At 42.8% G+C, this 20,253-nt stretch overlaps 1 protein-coding gene across 2 annotated transcripts in view; it reads right to left on the bottom strand.

Moving 5' to 3' along the window:
• The window catches only part of OCA2 (OCA2 melanosomal transmembrane protein), a 433,117-nt gene that overhangs the window by 158,372 nt on the left and 254,492 nt on the right, over positions 1-20,253 (bottom strand). For both annotated transcript variants that reach the window (XM_038532569.1, XM_038532570.1), the window contains exons 20-21: positions 9,474-9,533; positions 8,758-8,862 (exon numbers count right to left, since the gene is read on the bottom strand). In XM_038532569.1, the coding sequence (XP_038388497.1) occupies positions 8,758-8,862; positions 9,474-9,533 (165 nt within the window). The remainder of the gene's footprint in view (positions 1-8,757; positions 8,863-9,473; positions 9,534-20,253) is intronic.

Below are 20,253 nucleotides of genomic sequence, written 5' to 3'. Positions count from 1 at the left end.
GCCATATTTGGAAGCTTCAAAGGGCAGCTGGCTGTATGCTGTAAAAAAAATGCAAGGGCTCAGTCTGGTTCTAAGATTTGGGGTCCTGAGAAACTGAGAAAATGAAATTTTTATGGAAGTGAGGAGGATTGGGGAAGCACAGAATCAGGTGGAGAGGTGAGAGGGGCTATTGAATACCTGACCCCAGGATCTGCAGAGAAGCCAAGGAGTAGAGTGGAATTTAGAGCATGAGCTTGTATGAGACCACTTGCAATGAGTCTAGAGAATGAAGTGGTCAGAACTGAGCCCAGTATTTGGGAGCTGAAAGGTGAAGACCTATGGAAGGAGACCAAAGAGGAGCGGCTGCATGGGTAGGAGGAGAACCTTGAGGAGCCAAGCAGGAAAAGGATCACAAGGGGAAGAGAGGCTGCCTCTACCATGTGCTGCTGACAGGCCAGGTTAGAAGAGAACCAGGAGCATCACTTGGATTTCTCACAAGGGTGAATACCATGAGGTCTTGCAGTGGGGTCAAGAGAAAAATGAAGAGGGATTACAGCAAGATGAGGGTGGCAAGGATAGACGATGCTTTCACAGAGTTGGTTGTTAAAGGAAGTAGAGGAAAGGGAAGAGAGCCATAGAGACGCATGGCTCACTGAGGGAGAGATGGCAGCATGTTTAGAACCTGATGAGGATGATGTAGTGGAGAGTGAAAAATAAATTATGTAGGAAAGAACTGTGGCTTTGGGGCCAGGTAGCGGGGCTGGCCTCCACTGAGACTAGGAATCCCTTCCATTTAACTGGAAGGAAGGTAGGATGCACTGGGCAGCCACAGTGGTCATTACTTGTAAAACCTCCCATATGACTGCTTTTATCTTGTCACAAAGGGGAAGCAAGGTCATCAACTGTGAGGAAGGAAGAGGAGGGCAGGGCGCTGGAGGCTCAAAGAGAGAAAAGAGGTGTGCTAGAGTCAAGAGTCATGGGCAGATGAGGCCCAGGGAGAAGTTGTGTGGCTGGCAGCAGTAAGGAATCATGAGGGAAGTGCTGTGGCTGGGAGGCAAGATGGCAATGCAGGTGCTTGCTGCTCGCTCCATTGTCTGTGCATGTAGGGTGGGGAGGCAGGAGGCAGGCTTAACCTGGTCATGGGTAGTGCTTTGCCAATGACCGTAAAGCCAAATAGAGGCAAGGGAGATAAGAATTAATACGCAGAAATAATAATAGCCATGACAGGTAGATGTTTAAAGAGGAAAGAGAGTCCAGAGGAAGGTAGGTCAGCTGGAAGGGCTGTTGACTTGAGGAACAAAGTTATCAACAACAACAAACCCTAGGGCAGGGTCCAGAACTGAGTTATATTTCCCTTTGCAGGTACACAAAGACTTTAAGGGAGCTAAAGCACATGGGTAGTATTAAGGTAATCAATTTCCAGATCTTCCATACATTGTCAAAGTGAGCTGCTTTCAGTCCTAGATAATGAATGTCCTAGGGTCCATGCAAAGAGAGGGAGGAGGGATGGTTCCTGGAACATGGCCCAGTGGATATTGAAAATCATGCAGTTGTTGGGAAAGGTTCTGCTTGGACGGCTCCCAGCTGAGCCCCAGAGATCCTTAACACAGGAAGGAATGCAGGTGAGGTTGGACTGCTGCCTACTCCAGGGCCCATTTGGGATGCCTGCTAGGCCTACACACACTGCCTGCTATGCCAAGCCAAGATGCTCTACATTCCCCTGAGACTTCTAGTTTGGTTTTGGGTCTGCACAAAACAATTCTCTTCTTGATATTGCTACAGAGTCATCCTAGGACAGCCATCACTTCACCCCATGCAATGTTACTTGCAACATCCCCACACATGGCACTGTACAAAAAAGACCAGCTGAGTGCCCACTGCTGGGCTGTTCACCTCAGCTATGCCCACAAGGAGTTCTGGGGGGGAAAAGTGGCTAGCTCATATATTTTAAGTTAATATGTAAAGTTTGTCATCCTAATTTAAAATAGTTCCCAAGATGACAAAACATGAGAGACACCTAACTCTGGGAAACGAACAAGGGGTAGTGGAAAGGGAGGTGGGCGGGGGGTTGGGGTGACTGGGGGATGGGCCTTGAGGGGGGCACTTGGCGGGATGAGCACTGGTGTTATGCTGTATGTTGGCAAACTGAACTTCAATTTAAAAAAAAAGTAGTTCCCCAGAATGTAATTGCTAGCATATGTTGACATTATTAAACAAAAGCATTCCATCATTTTTAAGTCTATACACTTATATTCAAATATTGCAATATTACTTCATCCAAAAACACATATAAAGCTCTTTTTCAGATATCTGAGCAGGACACATGCCTTGCTGCCTGACCTTTAACGCCTACAATGGGCCTCTGATCCAGGACCCTGGGAAGGATGGCTCCTGACAGAGTGGCAGGAGAATTAACAAAGGGAGGCTGGCTAGGCTGTCCCTTACAGGGGTGAAAGAAATGCATGGCACAAGATGCCCAGAGAGGGCATGACGTGGCCCAGGTAGCCAACAACAGGGCAAGGGGCTGCCCTGGGACATGAGGCAATGCAAAGGGGCAGGCATGGCACTTTCATGTGGACAGCTGCTCTAGTACATCCCTGTGTAATATCAGACAGTGGGCTCCAAGAGGAGAGGCTATTCTGTGAAAGAATGTAAACAGCAGAAGCCAGCAGGATCATTTTTGAAATTTGAATTTACTGTCAACATTCGAGAGTTGAGAATTTTTCAGAGAAATATAGTGATACCTGCTGTTTTTTTTGTTTTTTTTTGTTTTGTTTTGTTTTGTTTTTGTTTTTGTTTTTGTTTTTTATCAAGTAAGTTCACACACTAAGCCTACTTCCTTGTAGGGAGACGATGCATCACAACCAGACAGGTATTGCCCTCCCTCTGACCCAGAGTACCTTGCCCTCTCTCTAAGCCCATATCACCTTCCCTTCCTGCATCTACCACACCCTGTGCCCAGCACACTTCCTGCATCTACCACTCCCTGTGCCCAGCACACCTGCTCTCCCTCTACTCACCACACCAATCCTCCCTGTACCTACCACCTGCCTTCCTTAAACCCACCACCACTGGGGGTCAGTGTTCACTTATCTCCAGCTAGCACTCTTGCTGATTTGTCATTTTGCTGCTGATATCTGCCAACTGTCCCCAGGTGAGACATTAAATTTGGACACTCAATCTAGAGATTTGTTCCAGCCATCTCTGTTAGATGGGAACGTGCTTGGGCCTCTGAAGAATTACCCACTCCTGGCTGGATTCCTTTTGTATGCAATTTAACAAGTGCCCCAGGTAAATACCAAGGACAGTTTGCATCTTCACAGGAGATCCTGAGAATGGAGGGGGCGGAATTGTAGTTCTGCAGTGGCAGGTTCATATTTATAGTGGTAGGGAAACACCCCCAGATGGGGCCTTGGACCAGACCAGCACATCTCCAGTGCACATGTGCAGGTGGTCACATCTTGTCCATGTGCAGGTTCTGAATTGGTAGGCTGGGTAGCCAAGACATGCATCTGTAGAAGCTCCAAGGCTGCTGACACCCAGACTGCACTTGAGATGGAGAGGCTGCACATTGTCAATGTAATGCATTCCTTTTCTTCTTCCTGGAACTCTTATTACCATGCTAGGTCTCCTGGGTCTCACCAAATCCTATCTTTTTTCATGATTCTATTCCTTTGTACTTTTGCTCTGTACTTTTATAGTTAGCACTTTCACTTGGCTTCAAATCCACTCACTCAGGTCCAACACTGACTTTTCATCAATTAATTATTCAATATTTTTTAAAAAGTCATACGTTTTAATTCCAGAAAGTATTTTTTGTTCAATGCTTAAAACCTCCCTGAGTGTTCTTATAATTTCTTGTTTGTTTTCCTATGTCTCTGGGACATGCTGTGATCAATCTTCTCTGAGGGTATTGGTGCCCCACATGTGCCACTTGATTTTTGCAGAGTGTCATGGAGCTAGGATCCGGCACTGTAGTGGCCAGTCTTCAAGTCATGGAAGGTGAAGGACCCTCAGCCTGGGCACTACAGGGCCTCTCAAAGGCCATTCTCTTTAGGAAGTAGGGGAGCCCCTCCCAAAGAAGTTGGGCACTACCCCAAGGGGCTGACTTGCAACCTGACAGCCTGCCAGTACCACAGTCATTAAACTGCAGAAGCTCTGCCAACCTAAAAGGGAAACAGCATCTCTCTGCTGCTGTCACTTCTGTTTCTCTAACCTAGTGCATTCTCAGCTTGCACAATGATAGAGCTGGGATTCAAGCCCAGACCCACCTTCTCCAGAACCTGAACTGTTAATTGCTACAAATGCTCATGTTCTTTTTTTTTTAAGTGCTCATGTTATCAAACCTAACTGCAATCTGCTGGACAAGGTTCAACCCTGCACATTATTTTGATCCTGGGTGTTTTAAGACAGGATGAGCAAAAACAAAATGAGGCTATAAAAACAACAAAAGCACATGTGAAATGCTTCTGACTTTTACCGCCCCGAAAAAGCATTTTCTTTGTCAAGGGTTATGGCAGTCTGCCCTCTGTCCTAGCAGGTAGCAAGGACGAGATGACAAAGACCTACAGGAAGAAGGTAGATGAGAACAAGCCATGAAAAACTGACTTCCACACCAAGCCTGAATGATAATACAGATAATGATGAGGATCCAAGAAGTCAGAGACAACCCACAAAATTATGTGCATAAATTACCATCCTTTGAAATTAACATCCAGGACAAGAATAATCACATTTTAACTTGAAAATAGCCTAAGAATTCTTCCTGTTCAAGCAAATGAGGCTGAAAAGATTTAAATGGAGAAAGGCTGTCAGGGAATTCTCAGTCATCAGCAATGTATTGCAGGTTTCCAATAGTCTATAGTACAATGTACTGGGGACCTGAGAAAACTGCCTATGAAAACAGGTCTGAGTTCACCTTGGCTCCCGCAGCTCCTTGTCAACAGTAGACAGGAAGGGGAAGGAAGGTGAGGCACGGATGTCAACGGGATTACATAGTATGGAAATATTCATTAAGGCTAAGAAAGACAATACCATATGATTTCACTATAAATGGAATCCCCCCCCCCAAAAAAAAAAAAAAAACAACAACAAAAGAAAAAAAGACAAAAAGCAGAATCAGACTTACAAATACAGAGAATTAACTGATGGTTGCCAGAGGGGAGGAGGAGGGGTTGGGCAAAATGGGTGAAGGGGAGTGAAAGATACTGGCTATTGTTATGGAATGAATAAATCACCGAAATAGAAGGCACAGCATAAAGGATACAGTTAGTAATAAAATAACAGAAATGTGTTAGGACTGATGGTAGTTACACTTGTGGTGAACACAGCATAATGTGTAAACTTGTCAAATCACTATGTTGTACACCTGAAACTAATGTAACATTGTGTGTCAACTATACTAAAAAAAAAAAAAAAAAAGAATACACTTCAAGTGATTAGCACTGAACAATGTGTATAGAATTGTTGAATCGTTATATTGCATAAGCTATAGAACACTGTTAGCTATACTTCAATTAAAAACAATAAAAATTAAAGGGGTTCCTGGTTGGCTCAGTCTATTAAGTGTATATGACTCGTGATCTCAGCTCAGGTATTACCTCTCACAGTCATAACTTCAAGCCCCACAGTGGGCTCCATGCTGGATGTGGAGTCTACTTACCAATTAATTAATTAGTTAATTAATTAAAAATTAAAGACAAAACAAAAAGGAAATATTTCCAAACCAGTTGATGGGTAGTCACCATCCAAAACCCCCAGTGCCTCCCCTTTGGGTCCCACTCTGCCCCAAGCAAGTAACAGTGACACAGAGTAAGAGGAGAGAGGGGGCTTCACGCTTCCTCCTTCAGAGGCTCCATGTCTATTCTGATTGCCCTAAATAATGATGCAATATCAAGTTGACCTAATAATGTTAAATATTGTTAAATAGTATTACCATTAAAAATAAGCAAAAGTTAAAATGAAGGGGAGAGCCCATGGAATAAGGAAAATTTAAAGAAGCAAAGCTAATCCCAAAAAAACCCTGGGGTGCTCTTCAAAACCCAGCTGTGCTTTGTTGTAATTTTCAATGAAGCTCCACCCAGCCAAATTAAAAAGCCAAATTAAAGAGCCCATCTACAACCTAGTTCTTTCGACCCTGTATACTTGAGATTAGTAAAAATTCAATAGCATGATCCTGCCTGTTAGAAATTAAGTCTTTTGCATTTCCTGAATTATTTGGTGTTCTCTCTGACCGATGGAAGAAGAGAAATGTCACGAACAAATGTGAATAGTGTTTCCTACTTGCTGAGTTCAGCTCAGAGCTGACAGTATGAATACTGGAGGAATGATCGCCAACCTAAAGACACACTCTGGGGAGAAGACATCACCCAGGAAAAGATGGACTTTGTTTTGTCTCTCCAACTCACTGACTTGAAATATTGGAATCATGCTCATAATTCTCTAAAGAAACTTTGAGTAGATGCCTCACAGCCTTGTCAGACACAACCTCAGTCTCCCCACTATCACGTCTACCAGCATTCCTCATCATTGGAAATGCTGAATGTATCTGTCACATTTCTGACCCTTTTTAGTTATATTTTCACACATGTTAAAATTTCCATGGACATGTATCCTGTTGACCTGGGGAATGACTTTGGCCAGAGTGTGTTCTCACAGCAGAATGAAGTTTGGCTGAAACACAGGCTGTCCTCTGCATGCTAGGCAGTTGGGACATGGGTTGCAGCTCCAATGTTTTCACTGCATATATAATGGCCACAAGCAGACAAACCTATCTCTACCCCTGTTTTGACCTAATAGTACTTCCACAGAATTTTCTTAGGTCTCCTTGGTTAGCCTCCAGGAAAACAGCAAAGCTGAGAATATGGGAATCTCACAAACCTAAAATCCAACCCAGAAACCAGACCGGTTTGGGCCCTCCAGACTAAGGTGAAAACCTGGATGACTCTCCATGTTCTCCTCTGATGCAGCTACTATGGATACCTGCTGAGTCATAGAACAGAGATTTGGGAGTTTTAGAAAGCTGCACGCCAATTTGTGCAATAGCTGTATTTTCAGTCTCTCAGCATTTGGTGTCTGTCCATGTTGATTCACATAAACCAAGATCTTTCCCTTGTTACCTTCCATAGTGTGCTATCACATGAATGGATATGCCCCAGATGCATTAGGGTAGTCCCCTCAGCACAGGGAAGAAGGGACACAATCCTAGAGGTTAAGGGAAGGAACAGAGAATGTCATGTTCATCTATATAATACTTCATTTCTTAAAAATAAACAATAAAACCCAAGCAAAGAGAATACAATATTTTAACTTCCTCATTTGTGGTGGTGAGCATACAGATATTATATTATCCTCTGTGATTCTCTCGATTTTTTAAATTTAAATTTTAGGTAAGTTAAAATTGTTAAAATGAAAACATTGTAAATGTCATATTTTTAGAAAATGGAGGAGCCAAAATTTCTAACAATAGGTACCCTCTCATCTACTCCCAGACAAGATCTGGGTCCTGAAACTAGAAGCCTCCCAAGAGGCAGGGTGTAGTAACTTCCTGAACATGCAGACCCCTCGGGACTGATCAAGGTTTACTGTGGCCACACTGTGTGGCCTCATGGGTTCGCACACAACTGTGTCTTCTGGGGACCACCTCATCTGAGAACAGAAGGCACATACAAGCTGAACTGGCATGTCAGAAGCCCAGGGCCGAGCTGCCTTAGTCTGCTTGAGAAATGCTGCAGCCCTTGGCGCTCTGTGGGGCCACAGAATCACAGTCACAGTCATGATAGTGCCTGCTGAGTACAAACCAGGACATTCAACAACTTCTGTACAACTTCTCTAATTCAGTACTTCATGACAAAATAATAACAGCCACAGAATTAGCTCAAAATTAACAAGTCCAGGTCATGGAAGAATAATAGCTAGGTAACTTGAGTGTCAACCTGCAGACACTGTGATCCCAGCAATGAGTGAGTGACATTGAGTGTCAGGTCAGCCTAAGGTCCTGTGAGAGAGAGCACTGCCCTACTCCTCAATGCCAGGAGCCTCCTTGCACAGGCTGTTGAGCAGGGGTATGGTTGGGCCGTCAAGGTCACAAGAACAGAGAAAATTCCCCTGTCCAGAGTCCAGTCATGAGGAATGTTCACTCATGCTTAGCATACCTGGGACCTCAGGTGTTCATGACAGGACTCCCAGTTCCTGTATGCAAGCCCCCATTCCTGCCTTTACATAGCCACACCAGGGATTCACAATTCCGCCAAACACCTATCAGTGATGGCAGAAGACACAGCAAAAACAGGGCTTGCCAGCCTTGTATAAGGCCTTCAATGTGTATCCCAATCTCAGCTGCAGTCAGGACCACACAAAGAACTCAAAATCCTGCCCAAGCCAAGTGCAAGAAGCCACACATGGGTGGCTTCTGTATTCATGGGGAATAATTCATGTTTGCCTTCAACCAGCCTGTCTTTGGTGTCTTACAATTTTCTTTAAAAAAGAAAAAAAACCAGACTGTCTTTTCCATGAGGTATGGTAGCTTTCAGTTGACTAACCCTGAAACAACTAGTTACTGATACACTGCCCACTGCAGGCCCATGGATTCCAGCCTGCAGTATGGACTAAGCACCCCTGGCCCAGCTGGACCCAAGCTTTGCCACCTTTCTACCATAGCTATGAGTGCAGCAAGGGGACAAGGTTCATTCTCTGCTTCCTCTGGAAGGAAGAGTGAGCCCAGGTCATGTCCAGGCTGAAAGTCAGGTCCTCATAACATGGAGGAAGAGTGCAACTCACCATGGTTGCAGTGAATGGGATGTTGTCAATCAAGGAAGATGCAATGGCTGACACCCAGACCACCAGGATGATGGCAGTTGCAAGGCGCCGATCCTCTGGGACCATCTGGAAGGGAGCAGATAATAGCAGTGCTATGTATCACAGTGGCATTGATATAAATCACACATACTGCAGATGTGATGGTAGGACATGTGAGGCTCACAGAAGCTGTCAGTCCTTCCTTTCACAAAGGAGAAGACCAAGGCAGTCCCAGGTGTGCAAACAGGACCAGCCTGGGCTTTCCTGGCTAATACTAGGAGCCTCAGCTGGGTCTCTAGGAAACTGGGAAGAGTGATTCCCAGCCATACCCAAGCCAATTAGCTCCTGGGGAGGGGAGCCAGATGGTCCCATTCTTGGTGGCAGCACATACTGGTTACATGGACCTGATGTCCCAGCAGAGCCCTCTGGGGCTGTGCATTCATTTACTAACACTGGTGTCTACCACTCTCCTTCTTAGATGGTTTTAACTAAAGGCTAATAGCAAAATTGTAGGCATCTACAATTGTATATTCTTTGGAAAAAGTCTCACTTCATCTCTAGGCTACACAGGATAAAAAAGTTTCCATGCTGTATTTTTTAAATAATTTGTGACCTATTCTTACCAGATTTTTTTTTTTTTTTTTACAAAATCAAAGTAACAGTGGCTGAAGCACATTCTGTTGCAGTATTTAATGTACCTTTATCAGCAAAGCAGTCTGTTCTCCGACATATTCTATTAAGTGGAGATGTGCCAGTGCCTAGAAGAAATGGATATATGATGAGAATCAGTTTAAAACTGAGAATATATGCTTTTTTTTTTTTCAAAAAACAGGTCTGTAAAATGAAAATAAGTGAACATAAAGCAGGTCCAGGCTCTCATGTCTTATAAAGGATCAGACTCAAATATACAGTCTATAAATAATTTACTATCAGATAGGTACAATGAAGATTCACTGAGAAGCACAATACCAGAGGCAGGAATTTCTCATTGATTTGTGTTACTGTCTACATTAAATTTAAATTTGAATGGAATGCCATCTCTTTAGGGTCAGTGTACAGGAGCACTGTTCAACTGTGTATAGGAAATGTCACTCCATATAGAAGATCTTTCAAATAACTTGCATTTCAAATTTCTTTTTTGAAGTTCAACATCACAGAGTTTTAGAAAAATCAAAGAAAATGCATGGTTTTTATGACTGTCAAAGAAAAAAAGAAAAGGTCTATTTAACTGAAGCATGTGACTCTTTTCTCAGTACTAGAAAAAAATTACTTTTCTCAGTAATTGAAAAAAAATATGTCTATAAAAAGGTAGGAAAGAAGACTGGTTGGAGGAGATGTAAATGCAAGAGCTGTTACGCTCAGGCTGCCACCCTGGTGCAGCGAGGGAAGGCATCAATTGTTGCCCACTGCATCCTGGACAGGAAGTACCAATAGGGAACCAGACATGCATGTGACTCAGGTGTCTTGCACCTCTCAAATATGGCCTTTTCACTGTGATGTCACCATGCTGACTGACTATAGATACCGAAAACATCAGCTTTACCATGTTTAAATACAAGTTTACAACTTCTCCATCCACATGTACAGCTGTTTGTTAGTCTTTGTTTAAAGGCTGTGGAAAGCAAATTTTTTTAATCACAATTTGCAACCAGGTTTACTATTATATCAACAAAATCATAAGGTCAAATCTATTTAGATACATCTGTTCACAAATCTAGTCAGCACTGTTGACATTAGGAACTGAATCATTCTTCATGGTGGGGGCTGTCCTATACATTGTGGCAAGTTTACCATCCCTGGCTTCTACTCCCCAGTGTGACAACTGAAAATGTCTCCAGGCAGTGCCAATGATGCCACAAAATCAGCCCCGACCTCCTGATAAGAATCACTTTTTGGATTTACAATATTCCATGAATAAATAAAATTTTTAATTTGCAAAACATAAATGTAGTCACTATTTTATTTCATTTTATAATGAAATATTGATTCATATATTGATTCAAAGAAAAGCCAGGTCTAAACCAGATTAAAACTTCCTGCTGGATATCAAATAAAGATGATTATATATGTGTGTATACATACACATACATATACAGACATACACATACACAGTACCATGTCCACACCTTGATATGTCCTTATAAGGCCAAAGAAAAATGAAAGTTAAAATACAGGTATATAATAAGAACTCCTTTATAATATGGAAATGAAATAAATATGTAACACTTAACTCTACCAAACCTTTCATACTGGATGACATATATTGTTCAATTTTCAATTCACTGACCTTTTCCTTTGTCATATTCATTCTGCTATTCAACCCATAAAGTTGTTTTAATGAAAGTGTTATGTTTTTAAGTTCTGACCTTTGCATTTGCTTCTGTTTTATAATTTGTTTCTCTCCTAAAGATTGCTATGTTCACTCATTTCAAATTTATTTTTCTTTACTTCATTTAAATGTTATAACAATTACTTTAGATTTTTTTTAAATTTTTATTTATTTATTTTTAATTTATTTTTTATTGGTGTTCAATTTACTAACATACAGAATAACCCCCAGTGCCCATCACCCATTCACTCCCACCCCCCGCCCTCCTCCCCTTCTACCACCTCTAGTACGTTTCCCAGAGTTAGGAGTCTTTACGTTCTGTCTCCCTTTCTGATATTTCCCACACATTTCTTCTCCCTTCCCTTATATTCCCTTTCACTATTATTTATATTCCCCAAATGAATGAGAACATATAATGTTTGTCCTTCTCCGACTGACTTACTTCACTCAGGATAATACCCTCCAGGTCCATCCACGTTGAAGCAAATGGTGGGTATTTGTCATTTCTAATAGCTGAGTAATATTCCATTGTATACATAAACCACATCTTCTTTATCCATTCATCTTTCAATGGACACCGAGGCTCCTTCCACAGTTTGGCTATCGTGGCCATTGCTGCAATAAACATCGGGGTGCAGGTGTCCCGGCGTTTCATGGCATCTGTATCTTTGGGGTAAATCCCCAACAGTGCAATTGCTGGGTCGTAGGGCAGGTATATTTTTAACTCTTCGAGGAACCTCCACACAGTTTTCCAGAGTGGCTGCACCAGTTCACATTCCCACCAACAGTGTAAGAGGGTTCCCTTTTCTTCGCATCCTCTCCAACATTTCTTGTTTCCTGCCTTGTTAATTTGCCCCATTCTCACTGGTGTGAGGTGGTATCTCATTGTGGTTTTGATTTGTATTTCCCTGATGGCAAGTGATGCGGAGCATTTTCTCATATGCATGTTGGCCATGTCTATGTCTTCCTCTGTGAGATTTCTCTGCATGTCTTTTGTCTTTTGTCCATTTCATGATGGGATTGTTTGTTTCTTTGGTGTTGAGTTTAAGAAGTTCTTTATAGATCTTGGAAACTAGCCCTTTATCTGATATGTCATTTGCAAATATCTTCTCCCATTCTGTAGGTTGTCTTTGAGTTTTGTTGACTGTATCCTTTGCTGTGCAAAAGATTCTTATCTTGATGAAGTCCCAGTAGTTCATTTTTGCTTTTGTTTCTTTTGCCTTCGTGGATGTATCTTGCAAGAAGTTACTGTGGCCGAGTTAAAAAGGGTGCTGCCTGTGTTATCCTCCAGGATTTTGATGGACTCTTGTCTCACATTTAGATCTTTCATCCATTTTGAGTTTATCTTTGTGTATGGTGCAAGAGAGTGGTCTAGTTTCATTCTTCTGCATGTGGATGTCCAATTTTCCCAGCACCATTTATGGAAGAGACTGTCTTTCTTCCAATAGATAGTCTTTCCTCCTTTATCGAATATTAGTTGACCATAAAGTTCAGGGTCCACTTCTGGGTTCTCTATTCTGTTCCACTGATCTATGCGTCTGTTTTTGTGCCAGTACCACACTGTCTTGATGACCACAGCTTTGTAGTACAACCTGAAATCTGGCATTGTGATGGCCCCCAGATATGGTTTTCTTTATTAAAATTCCCCTGGCTATTCGGGGTCTTTTCTGATTCCACACAAATCTTAAAATAATTTATTCTAACTCTCTGAAGAAAGTCCATGGTATTTTGATGGGATTGCATTAAACGTGTGTATTGCCCTGGGTAACATTGACATTTTCACAATATTAATTCTGCCAATCCATGAGCATGGAATATTTTTCCATCTCTTTGTGTCATCCTCAATTTCTTTCAGAAGTGTTCTATAGTTTTGAGGGTATAGATCCTTTACATCTTTGGTTAGGTTTATTCCTAGGTATCTTATGCTTTTGGGTGAAATTGTAAATGGGACTGACTCCTTAATTTCTCTTTCTTCAGTCTCATTGTTAGTGTATAGAAATGTCACAGATTTCTAGGCATTGATTTTGTATCCTGCCACACTACCGAATTGCTGTATGAGTTCTAGCAATCTTGGGGTGGAGACTTTTGGGTTTTCTATGTAGAGTATCATGTCATCGGCGAAGAGGGAGAGTTTGACTTCTTCTTTGCCAATTTGAATGCCTTTAATGTCTTTTTGTTGTCTGATTGCTGAGGCTAGGACTTCCAGTACTATGTTGAATAGCAGTGGTGAGAGTGGACATCCCTGTCTTGTTCCTGATCTTAGGGGAAAGGCTCCCAGTGCTTCCCCATTGAGAATGATATTTGCTGTGGGCTTTTCATAGATGGCTTTTAAGATGTCGAGGAATGTTCCCTCTATCCCTACACTCTAAGAGTTTTGATCAGGAATGGATGCTGTATTTTGTCAAATGGTTTCTCTGCATCTAATGAGAGGATCATATGGTTCTTGGTTTTTCTCTTGCTGATATGATGAATCACATTGATTGTTTTACGGGTGTTGAACCAGCCTTGTGTCCCAGGGATAAATCCTACTTGGTCATGGTGAATAAATTTCTTAATGTACTATTGGATGCTATTGGCCAGTATCTTGTTGAGAATTTTTGCATCCACGTTCATCTGGGATATTGGTCTGTAAGTCTCCTTTTTGGTGGGGTCTTTGTCTGGTTTTGGATTAAGGTGATGCTGGACCTCATAGAACGAATTTGGAAGTACTCCATCTCTTTCTATCTTTCCAAACAGCTTTAGGAGAATAGGTATGGTTTCTTCTTTAAACGTTTCATAAAATTCCCCTGGGAAGCCATCTGGCCCTGGACTCTTGTGTCTTGGGAGGTTTTTGATGACTGCTTCAATTTCCTCCCTGGTTATTGGCCTGTTCAGGTTTTCTATTTCTTCCTGTTCCAGTTTTGGTAGTTTGTGGCTTTCCAGGAATGCGTCCATTTCTTCTAGATTGCCTAATTTATTGGCGTATAGCTGTTCATAATATGTTTTTAAAATCGTTTGTATTTCCTTGGTGTTGGTAGTGATCTCTCCTTTTTCATTCATGATTTTATTTTATTTTTTTTTTATTTTTATTTATTTATGATAGTCACAGAGAGAGAGAGAGGCAGAGACATAGGCAGAGGGAGAAGCAGGCTCCATGCACCGGGAGCCCGACGTGGGATTCGATCCCGGGTCTCCAGGATCATGCCCTGGGCCAAAGGCAGGCGCCAAACCGCTGCGCCACCCAGGGATCCCCATTCATGATTTTATTAATTTGAGTCTTCTCTCTCTTCTTTTTAATAAGGCTGGCTAATGGTTTATCTATCTTATTAATTCTTTCAAAGAACCAACTCCTGTTGATTGTTCCACAGTTCTTCTGGTCTCGATTTCGTTGAGTTCTGCTTGAATCGTTATTAACTCCCTTCTTCTCCCTGGAGCTAGGATCTATTTGCTGTTTTTTCTCTAGCTCCTTTATGTGTAAGGTTAGCTTTTGTATTTGAGTTCTTTCCAGTTTTTGAATGGATGCTTGCATTGCGATGTATTTCCCCCTTAGGACTGCTTTTGCTGCATCCCAAAGATTTTGAACGGTTGTATCTTTATTCTCATTAGTTTCCATGAATCTTTTTAATTCTTCCTTAATTTCCTGGTTGACCCTTTCATCTTTTAGCAGGATGGTCCTTAACCTCCACATGTTTGAGGTCCTTCCAAACTTCTTGTTGTGATTTAGTTCTAATTTCAAGGCATTATGGTCTGAGAATATGCAGGGGACGATCCCAATCTTTTGGTATCAGTTCAGACCCGATTTTTGACCCAGTATGTGGTCTATTCTGGAGAAAGTTCCATGTGCACTTGAGAAGAATGTGTATTCAGTTGAGTTTGGATGTAAAGTTCTGTACATATCTGTGAAATCCATCTAGTCTAGTATATCATTTAAAGCTCTCGTTTTTGTGGAGATGTTGTGCTTAGAAGACCTATCGAGTATAGAAAGAGCTAGATTGAAGTCACCAAGTATAAGTGTATTATTATCTAAGTATTTCTTCACTTTGGTTAATAATTGATTGATATATTTGGCAGCTCCCACATTCGGGGCATATAAATTGAGGATTGTTAAGTCCTCTTGTTGAATAGATCCTTTAAGTATGATATAGTGTCCCTCTTCATCTCTCACTACAGTCTTTGGGGTAAATTTTAGTTTATCTGATATAAGGATGGCTACCCCTGCTTTCTTTTGAGGACCATTCGAATGGTAAATGGTTCTCCAACCTTTTATTTTCAGGCTGTAGGTGTCCTTCTGTCTAAAATGAGTCTCTTGTAGACAGCAAATAGATGGGTCCTGCTTTTTTATCCAGTCTGAAACCCTGCGCCTTTTGATGGTGTCATTAAGCCCGTTCACATTCAGAGTTACTATTGACAGATATGAGTTTAGTGTCATCATGATATCTATTCAGTCCTTGTTTTTGTGGAATGTTCCACTGAACTTCTTCTTAAAGGGGAATTTTAAGAGTCCCCCTTAAAATTTCTTGCAGAGCTGGTTTGGAGGTCACATATTCTTTCAGTTCCTGCCAGTCTTGGAAGCTCTTTATCTCTCCTTCCATTTTGAATGAGAGCCTTGCTGGATAAAGTATTCTTGGTTGCATGTTCTTCTCATTGAGGACCCTGAATATATCCTGCCAGCCCTTTCTGGCCTGCCAGGTCTCTGTGGAGAGGTCTGCTGTTACCCTAATACTCCTCCCCATAAAAGTCAGGGATTTCTTGTGTCTTGCTGCTTTAAGGATCTTCTCTTTATCTTTGGAATTTGCAAGCTTCACTATTTTATGTCGAGGTGTTGAACGGTTTTTATTGATTTTAGGGGGGGATCTCTCTATTTCCTGGATCTGAATGCCTGTTTCCCTTCCCAGATTAGGAAAGTTTTCAGCTAGAATTTGTTCAAATACATATTCTGGCCCTCTGTCCCTTTCGGCACCCTCGGGAACACCAATTAAATGTAAGTTTTTCTTCCTCAGGCTGTCGTTTATTTCCCTTAATCTATCTTCATGGTCTTTTAATTGTTTGTCTCTTTTTTCCTCAGTTTCCCTCTTTGCCATGAACTTTTCCTCTATGTCACTCACTCGTTCTTCCACCTCGTTAACCCTCGTCGTTAGGACTTCCAGTTTGGATTGCATCTCATTCAATTGATTTGTAATTTCTGCCTGATTAGCTCTAAATTCTGCAGTCATGAAGTCTCTTGAGTCCTTTATGCTTTTTTCTAGAGCCACCAGTAGCTGTATAATAGTGCTTCTGATTTGGCTTTCTGACATTGAATTGTAATCCAGATTTTGTAACTCTGCGGGAGAGAGGACTGTTTCTGATTCTTTCTTTTGAGGTGAGGTTTTCCTTCTAGTCATTTTGCTCAGTGCAGAGTGGCCAAAAGCAAGTTGTATTGGGAAAAAGAGAAAAAGAGAGGAGAGAAAGAAGGAAAGAAAAGAGAAAGAGAAAAAAAAGGAAGAAAAAAACGAAAAAAAAAGAAGAAAAAGAGAAAGAAAAACAAAGGAGAAAAAAGGGGGGTGGGGGAAGGAAACAAATCAAAAATCAAAACAAAACAAAACAAAACAAAAAAAGGAACCACAGGGGCAGTATCTTCTGATTCTGTGTACTTTAAGTCCCTTGGCTTCTCCTGGAAGTTGTCCGTCTAGCTGGTGTTCTGGGGGAGTGGCCTGTTGTGCTGATTTTCAGGTGTTAGCAGTTGGGGGAGCTGCTGTGCCCCTGCCTGGTGCAGGGCTCAGTGGGGGTTGTTTACCCCGTGAGACCCCAGGAGCAACAGCCCTAGTGCGGGGCCAGCTCTACAGCCCTGGATTCAGCCCCCGCAGTAACCCCGGAGCTCTCCGTCTGCAGGGCCTGGAGGCTGGGGGAGTCGGGGGGGCCCGCTGATCTGCTCAGCTCGGGGCAGGAGCGTCCTTGCTGTCCTGGGTCCCTCCCGGCCTCTGCCTGTCCCGGGGGAGGCTGGATCCTGGGCTGTGTCCCGGCGCCCTGTGCTCCGGAGCCTGCGCTGGTGGATTCGCACTCCCGGGCCGCGCAACCCCCTCCGCGGAGCCGTCGTCCGAGCCCTCCGAGCTGCTCCTGGAACCGCGCAGCCCCGTCCGCACGGAGCCTCTTCCTCCGCCCGAGCCCCTCCGAGCTGCTCCCCGGGGCCGCGCAGCCCCCTCTGCGGAGCCGCCCGAGCCCCTCCGAGTTGCTCCGGGTCCCGCCATGCGCGCTGCAGCCCTAGGGAGCTCGGCGCACTCTCCCCGGGGCGCAGTTGCTCTGTTAGTGTCCCGGGGAGCCCGAGGGCATCCCCGCCCTCCCGGGTCCTGCTCCAACTCCCCGCGAGCCCCTTTCCGCCCGGGAAGGTCGGTGCAGCTCCTGCGTCTCCCGGACGGGGCTCTCCTGTCCTGGGGACACTCGCCCCGGCCTCAGCCCGGCTCCTCGCGGGGCCCCTCCCCCTTGGAGGCCTTTTGTTTCTTTATTTCTTTTTTCCCCGTCTTCCTACCTCGATAGAAGCGCGAACTCTTCTCACTGTAGCATTCCAGCTGGTCTCTCTTTAATTCTCAGGCCGAATTCATAGATTTTCAGGATAATTTGAAGGTTTTCTAGGTAATTTGGTGGAGACAGGTGATTTGGGGACCCTACTCTTCCGCCATCTTGCCCCTTCCCTAATTTTTATTTATTTATGATAGTCACAGAGAGAGAGAGAGAGAGGCAGAGACACAGGCAGAGGGAGAAGCAGGCTCCATGCACCGGGAGCCCGACGTGGGATTCAATCCCAGGTCTCCAGGATCGTGCCCTGGGCCAAAGGCAGGCGCCAAACTGCTGCGCCACCCAGGGATCCCAGTTACTTTAGATTCTTTGGTCATTTCAATATCTGGATCATGTTGGGATTAAGATCTATTTATTGTTTTTTTTTTCCCCCTTGAGAATTGCTTACATTCTCCTCTTTCTTGTATGTTGAGTTCTTTGATATCATCTCCTGGATACTGTCAATGTTAAGATATGGAGACTCTGGGTCCTGTTATAATCTTCTGGAGATAATATTTTCTTCTCCTTTTCAGTTAGAAGTTAAGTTCAGATCACAATTTCTGTCTTACCATCCATGGGTAGTGTTTCAAATTCATATTTCCCATGGTAGTTTCGTTCTGTCTCACATATGCTGATTTCACAGCACTTGGAAACTTGTGCAGATGGTTCAAGTTTCTGTTGAATTCTTTAAACTTGCTATGTTGGTTTGTGCCTGTCCAGCATACAGGAATTTGAGACTTGTATGAATGGTTCTAATCTCAGATAGTTCTCTAGGCCTTCAGTAGGCTGGTCTGGGACTGTACCACACATGCATCGTTCATAATTGTACATGCTCATGCATGCAATTAGGGTGTGGGATTCCCTGGTTCTTTCTTTTGAAATTCCCTCATTCTCCAGCCCACAGGTGCTCCTCTGGGTGCTAGGCATTTATGCCACCATGCCATGCCATGATGAGGCCTACCTGTCCTGGAGGGAAATCAGACAGAAAAAAAAAAAAAAAAAAAAAAAAACAACAGTGTCACTTCTCCAAGAGTATTAACTCCTTTCCACAATCTACTTGGTTTTGTTTATTTTTCAGAGTCCATGTATACTTGGTTTTTGTATTTTGTCCTGAATTTCAGTTGTAATCAGAGAGAGGAATAAATGTTAATAGGTTTATACCCCCAAAAAAAGAACTAGAATTCAATATTCTTTCATATTATGTAACTCAGTTAAAATACTCTTCCTTTAGCTAACTTCTAGATTTAAAAAGATTAAATATGCTATTTCTCCTCTGCCAAATTCTCTGCAATTGATCTGTGCACCATAATCACCATCCAGGGACATGGGCAGGGGCATAGCTAGAGCCCTCTGCAGGGTAACAGAGATCAACGTGAGTCACACAGCAACTCTGGATAAAGAGAGAAGGATGCAAGTCAAACTGAATCCTATAAGATTTGAAGGAAATGCTTAAAAGTACCATGACCATCAGTTGTACCAAGGTGGAAGTACAAGTACATCAGTATTCAAGAGGTCATATAGAAAGTCATGTGCTTTGAGAAAATGCTCCGCATCACTTGCCATCAGGAAAATACAAATCAAAACCACAATGAGATACCACCTCACACTAGTGAGAACAGTGAAAATTAACAAGACAGGAGATAACAAATGTTGGAGAGGATGTGGAGAAAGGGGAATCCTCTTGCACTGTTGGTGGGAACGTGAACTGGTGCAGCCACTCTGGAAAACTGTGTGGAGGTTCCTCAAAGAGTCAAAAAATAGAAATACTCTATGACTCAGCAATTGCACTGCTGGGGATTTACCCCAAAGATACAGATGCAGTGAAAGATCAAGACACCTGCACCCCAATGTTTATAGCAGCAATGTCCACAATAGCCAAACTGTGGAAGGAGCCTCAATGTTGCTCGATGAATGGATAAAGATGTGGTCTCTATATACAATGGAATATTACTCAGCCATTAGAAACGACGAATACCCACCATTTGCTTCGACGTGGATGGGACTGGAGGGTATTATGCTGAGTGAAGTAAATCAATCAGAGAAGGACAAACATTATATGGTTTCACTCATACAAGGAATATAAAAAATAGTGGAAGGGATTATAGGGGAAAGGAGGGGAACTGAGTGGGAAAAATCAGAAAGTGTGACAACCCATGAAAGACTACTAACTCTGGGAAACAAAATGAAGCATTGCGGAAGGGGAGGTGGGCAGGGGGACGGGGTGACTGGGTGCCGGGCACTGAGGGGAGCACTTGACAGGATGAGCACTGGGTGTTATACTATATGTTGGCAAATCGAACTTCAATTAAAATAAGAAAAAGAAAAAAAAGTCATGTGCTCTTTGGTGTTTATCAAATACCCACTTATCTACCTTTCCCTACTGGTTTTTCCTTTTTCGTGATACCTCATCTTATTTTAAAATAATCTTCATCAAAATCTGACCTGATCAAACACACACACATACACACAAACACACACACACACATTCTGATTTTAAAAACTCTAAAATATCCTGAAAGTTTTGACACTGTAACAGCTGATAGATAGCTATGTTCATAAACATTTGGAATACATTATAATTGGTGTTATTTTAACTGAACTTAAATTACAGCACTATGTTTTAGAGAATGTCACAATTAGGT

The sequence above is a fragment of the Canis lupus genome, chromosome 3 (genome assembly GCF_011100685.1).
Source record: "Canis lupus familiaris isolate Mischka breed German Shepherd chromosome 3, alternate assembly UU_Cfam_GSD_1.0, whole genome shotgun sequence".
Lineage (NCBI taxonomy): Eukaryota > Metazoa > Chordata > Mammalia > Carnivora > Canidae > Canis > Canis lupus.
The sequence above is the reverse complement of the archived record's forward strand: the minus strand, read 5'-3'. Positions and strand labels throughout refer to the sequence as shown.